Source organism: Littorina saxatilis, unplaced genomic scaffold, assembly GCF_037325665.1.
Source record: "Littorina saxatilis isolate snail1 unplaced genomic scaffold, US_GU_Lsax_2.0 scaffold_777, whole genome shotgun sequence".
Lineage (NCBI taxonomy): Eukaryota > Metazoa > Mollusca > Gastropoda > Littorinimorpha > Littorinidae > Littorina > Littorina saxatilis.
Genome location: NW_027126537.1, coordinates 41,253 through 47,500, shown reverse-complemented (window position 1 = coordinate 47,500; position 6,248 = coordinate 41,253). Strand labels below are relative to the sequence as shown.

At 49.8% G+C, this 6,248-nt stretch overlaps 1 protein-coding gene across 1 annotated transcript in view; it reads left to right on the top strand.

Annotated features, from left to right (window-relative positions):
- LOC138954973 (uncharacterized) overlaps positions 1–6,248 on the top strand; it is a 14,846-nt gene extending 8,598 nt beyond the window's left edge. Inside the window, exon 2 of the mRNA XM_070326711.1 lies at positions 441–6,248. Coding sequence (XP_070182812.1) covers positions 2,153–5,122 — 2,970 coding nt within the window. The 5' untranslated portion in view covers positions 441–2,152 and the 3' untranslated portion in view covers positions 5,123–6,248. The remainder of the gene's footprint in view (positions 1–440) is intronic.

Here is a 6,248-nt window from a genome sequence, read left to right as displayed (position 1 = left end):
ATGGTCGAAGTTAGCGGATCATGAAAAATGCGAGCTTCAGCGAGCTTTTTCATGACCGCGAACTGAGACCATTATTTTTAATAATCACTGAGACGAGGTGTGTAACCTCTTTATTCCTCCTTTCTTCAGTTATTAAAAGAAAACAGGAGTTTTTGTGCGAAAGTTTGATCGAATCCGAATCACTCAACCAGTCAACCTGCGCAGGCGATCGATAAATACGCGGTTGTATAGTTCCGTGCAAGTCATTCCATTCTGTTAACACTTCTTGTCAGTTTCCTTGAAATTTTAAACCTGAAATTTTTTTACGCTGGACATCAACACTGTTCATTTTCCGTTACAGGTTATCAAGTTTTAGAACTGTTTGCTTTGCTTTTTTCTTCTTCTTTTTAACTTGTGCCAGGTGGTAACATTTTAATAATGGTTATTCTTTTTTGTTACAGGTGCCAACTTGCTACATGCCCACACGTGATACGTCCAGCATCTCGCACTGCGTTTGACTGCAACCTGCAGGCACATTATAACTGATGACCGGCCTCCAACTCCGGACACAGACACTCCACTCTACCACGCTTGGTTTCAAGTTTAGTTGACCCACGAAGTACCAAGCAGCACTCTGCAACACCTTGAAGATTAAAACCAAGTACTTTCTCGGATTCTGCGGAAAGCTACGTCAGTGCCAGATCAGCCAAGACTACAATCTAGACGTCTGGGTGCCTGTCTCTGCTGGAACAAACCTGCAACTAAGTCACATTTAACTTAGTGCCAGTCTTCTTCTTGGCGTTCGCAGAGGACTTAGTGCCAGTGACACAGCTGTGTATACTTGCTTTACGTGCAAATCTTTACGTCAAGGCTGTTCTTCACGCATTAATAATAACTCTATTGATTTGCCAGCTGATGATGAAATCGTGACATCAAGGCAAAAAAGCGTTATGATTGACTTCAGAGGATTTTGATTTGCTCGCTGTGATTTTCTTTGCGAAAAACAACAACCTAGATTGGATTTTCTCATCACGCATTTATCATCGAATCGAGAACCAAACAGCTATATTTAACGAGAAAACAAGGACGTTCTTTGTAGTTTGATATCGCCCGCTGTTGCATTTGTTGCTGATGTGAATGAATAACAATTGTATTATTGGTACAGCTTCGACACGGCTGTGAATTTCACAAACTGTTTCCGTATTGTTTGTTTTTGAGGAAAGAAACTATCACAGGCGTAAATAGTGGACATTTTGAACTTCCATGTTTAGTATTATACTAAAATGTATGATATCAACTAGTGAGTGCACTTCCATGGACAGAGTATTACGTTGTTCCACGTTTGAGTCACAATCTATGACTGTCTAAACAGTACAACGTCATATTCTTCCGCTACTTTTTTGACAAAGAATACAAACAAAGTTTCAGCACTGAGAATAAGCGAGCATCTGTAAACATTTCTATTTATATAAAGCGAACGTTCTTAATGACCTGATTAAACAATTGTACTGTTGATCACTGTACGGACAATTGTTACACGAAGACGTGTGTTTGACAAACGTGGCTAAGAATAATTGTACGTTGTAATTTGATTTCTTACCCGTTTTTGTGTTTTTTAATAACTGAACGTGTTGTTGTTGTATCTTTCATATATTTCCGTTAGTTAGTTTGCTATTATTCGAAGTTAAAGCAGGATTAAGATCTTAATCGTGGACTTTGTCAAAGTAGTATCTCTGCTATAAGTTATATTGTAAACATGACTCCTTGTTCAACAACACGACTTAAGACACGACACTTCACTTTACATTCGACACAGTTCATTGCAAAGCAAATTGACTCTGGGATCAGTGGATAAGTACTCTTAAATTACTGTCGATTTGATAGATTCAGGTCTTTTGAGTCATCTCACTTGGAGAATCGTCTTGAAGTTGATTTCTGTTGTTCTCCATTTTTGTATTTTAATTTGTTTGAAGAACCCCTACGTATTTACTCTGATACTTTGCAACTCTCTATGCCCGGCAAGGAAACGTTTACCTTGTAAAGTAAGCAGTATTAGGACAGTTGCTCACCTTACATTTACCTGGATTGACAGTATTATTAAAATTCTGCGGACTAAGCACCGAAACTTGTGTTGACCCCTATCTGTAAACTTGGAAAGCACGTGCATTACACTATGCCGACCCTGTGTGACCGTACGTTTGTCACGCGCCTGCGGGAGTCCGTGCTGGCCGTGTGTCGCGAGACCCTGGCCTCTCCTCGTCCTTGTCTCATCGACGGTATCGTCACCATCTCCCAGGCAGAGGACGAAGACAGAGTAGACAACAGAGGCGACGACGGCTGCCACCCCATTGTGGTCCGCATCCACGAACAGGTGTCCAAACCGCGTAACACGTCGTCAGAGTTCTGCCAGAAGCGGCCGTCATTGACTGACGATGACGGCGAGGATCTGCGCACAGAGAACGTCAAGGAGAGGAGAAAGGAGGTTCTCCCAATGGACAGAAAGAATCAAATTCTCAAGCGCGTTTTCGACTCCCAAACACGGCCCAGTCAGAAAGTCATCGTTCCCCCCAGTCGATCTCTTTCAGCACCGGTCTTTTCCACATTTCCCTTTCCCGTACTAAGACAGATGCGCAAGAAACGAAATCACCACGCGCCAGGCAGGCGGCAAGGACTGGTCGAGGCGGAGGTGAGCGATGAGGACGGACACTTGTCAGACCCCACACCAGTGCAGGGTCGATCTGGACACCGCTTGTATAGCCAATCCAGCGTGGACAGCGACAAGACCTCCTCCACGCTAGAGAACCACAGAGACGCTGCAGCCACTCAGGCAGAGGATGATCGTGCCTCGCGGGGTGGCAGTCAGACGCCCCCGGAGAGGCTTCCATCGAGAACCCCACTCTCAGCCGCAGCGCCGTTGCCTTCTGAGAACCTGTCGTGCGGTCGGTGTGGAGTGAAGCTTGCTGACGTGCTGAGTCTGGACCGTCACAATCTGAAGCAACACGTGTGCTACACGTGCCACGTTTGTCTGGCGACCTTCACCGTGCGCAACAACCTCAAGCGTCACGCTCGCCGGCACACAGGCATCAAGCCTTACAAGTGTCAGACCTGCGACGCCTCCTTCACTCGCCGCGACGACCTCAAAACGCACAAGCAGCGCCACGGCCATAACGGCCACAACGGCAGCGTCACAAACGGCGGCTTGGACCATGCACGTCGTCACGAGAAGCACTGCCCGCTGTGCCCTTTCGTCGCTCCGGGCAAACACGAGCTGCGCCGACACCTGGTCACTCACCCCAGAGCCACAGCATTGTGCTCCCCCTGTGACTTGAACTTCTCCGACCCCTCTCAGTACAGCGCGCACATGTATCGACACAGTGCCGACCCTAACTTCCGCTGCTACGTGTGCTGTTTATGCCCGCAGGTCCTGCCCTCCTACACGCTCTTCATCAAGCATCAGCAGACCCACACGCGTCGTCATCTCTCTCTGCATGACTGCACACAGTGCTGCAAGCGGTTCCAGTCCACTGCCAACTTGCTCGCTCACGAAGCCACTCACGACGATGGATGTCGAAGTCGCTCACACGAACCCACGTCAGAGCAGCGACCGGCAAGCGCTGCCGGCAGTCTTTACGAGGACAACGCACTGGGTCCAGATTATCATCAAGACCAGAGGGATCCTCGTAGACCTGAATCGCGACAGGAGGAGCCTAAAGACGAAGGAAAAGACGAGCGTCGGGAAGCTTCCAGCGGGCCCAAGCAGGCGTGGTGCACAGAGTGCCACCTAGGGTTCCCTGACGAGGACACGCTGATCCGCCACATCACCACCACGCACGAGAACGGTCGTCATCAAGGTCAAGACTCACCGCTGCAGGCCGCGACAAAGGCTAGAGCTAATTGCTACGAGGCCGATGGCATGGACACAGAAGAAAACGAGATTGCACTTGAAGAACTGGACGAGGGCAGAAGCAGAGACCAAACTAAGTCTGTGGTCCTCAGAGGGGTGGCGGAGACCCGGGACACGACAGGCTGTGAGCAGGCAGAGAGGATGTCGGATGGACGCGAAGAAAGCAGTGGGAACAGGGAATCGCTGGAAAGCCGTTTCAAGCCCTCGGCTGTGCTGGGTCACACTGGCTACAGACAGCTCCCGCAGGGCGTTAGTTCCTTCACTGCCTCTTCAGTCCTCCACCGAGCATCTAGCGTGACCAGAGAGTCGTCGCCTCTGCGTGTTATTCCCCTGGCTTTAAACCACAATCAGCCGCCTTCTGCCTCTCGGTTGGACAACTACATGCAGCTGACGAAACCCAAAGGCCTCAAGTTCGACTCCACTTTTTGTCCAGCCCTTCCTGGTCCCCCTCCGTCGTCCCCCGCCCTGTCCCCGCCAGGTGCCTTTCACGACCGCTCTCCTCCCCTCACAACAACACCCTCTGTCATCCCCCCGGCACACAGCCAGCCGCCGGACAACACCAGGGCCTTGTACCCTCCAGACAACTTTCTTCGCGTGGAGCGCTCGCCTCCCCCGTCCCCCTTCTCGGGCAAAGCCAACAGGTCTTATCTATCCCCCCGCGCGCCGGAGCTGAAGCAGGAGCTGAAGCAGGAGCCTCTGTCAGACCCAGAAGAGCGAGCTTACCTAGACCGCGACCTCCATCTTCCCAACCCAGAGTGCCCCCTGGCTCCACGCGGTTTCCTGGGCATGGTCCACTCTTACCCTCCCCGGCTCAGCCCCGAGCTGCCCACCGACCTCAGCAAGAGTCGGTCCACCAGCTCCTCCCCTCGCTCCCCTGCTAGCGACGCCAGCAACACCAGCAGCGGCTGCGGCAACGGCAAGGGGCCGAGTTTCGAGAAGGTGGTGACCCCCGAGGTGCTGTTCAAAGACCGCTGCCCCGTGCCCTGTCCTCATAAGGACTGCGGGCAGCAGTTCCAGGCGTTCTGCGAGCTGGAGGAACACCACCTGCGCCAGCACCAGCGCCACCTGTGCGAGTACTGCGGCTCCAGCTTCACGGCCAAGCCCAACAGGGACCGCCACGTGCGCTACCACACGGGGCACAAGCCATACAAGTGTGCCCTTTGCAACCAGGCGTTCTTCAGGGGGGATGACCTCAAGTACCACCGCACCACGAAGCACCATCGCGAATCTGGAATGTAGAGTGGACGCTTTGATGATGCACGACGCTTTGGCGCTGCATAGTCGGTAAACAAGACTTTGCGAAGTGAACTTAAGGCTCAAACAAGGAAGGCCTATGTACTCTCTGCCTGCATATGATCATTGATACCCACACGCTCATACCGTAGTCTGCACTCTCCCTATTCCTCGGCTTATCACTGTTGCACCCTTTCAACTTGACGTTTCAGACTGTCGTTTTGTCCGCGACCGTGCCTGTCTTCCTTGTTAGGGAGTAGCCGACCACAGACAACCAGCTTTTCCCTCACCATCAACATTCATGAAGTTACCTGAACATTTACTATTTATTCAGTAGCGACAACCTCAAGTATAATAGTACAATAGTATTTACAACTAACTTGACTTGTAGTTCGAGACCGCAGGTGCCTTTACCGTCACTATGTGCCTAGTATTTGTATTGACATACCCCTCCACCCCCCCCCCCCCCCCCCCCAACCCCTACTCCCGCATTCCGCTCATTCACTTGCCAAGAAAGTCAACGTCCCTTAATTTCGCTGTGGGGATTTCAGGATTAAAGAATCATGTCCAAAATCCGGACGGTAGCTTTTGAAGTACGACCATATTTATGGCTTTTTGGGGTACGACCTTAGGTGCCTGACTAGTATCGACCTCCTCCAATACACTTAACCTACAGATTTACGTGCACAGCTGTAAATCATGGACTCAATTACTCTGTAAATAATTTTTGTCGATTTCTGTTTCTTGCCGTATTATTTTTTCGTATGTTGTGTAGGTTGTTCTCTTTCGTTTCTGTATGTTTGATGAGTATTGGTTTTGAAAATAATTTTGTTGTACAGTCATGAATATCTGTTGAATTCAAAGGTGAATGGATATGAAATTCACCTTTGAATTCGCTGTCCTGTATGAGCACAATTAATGTGCCTTTTGCATTCGAGAGAAAGTGAAAAATGTGATACCGGGTAATTTATGAAAAGGTGCTACCGGCCCTTCTTCAGTTTACACCTGCTTATTTTGAACCTGTAGAAATCCCATTTCCCATGAAATTACAGCTAAAACACACACACACACACACACACACACACACACACACACACACACACACACACACACACACACACACACACACACA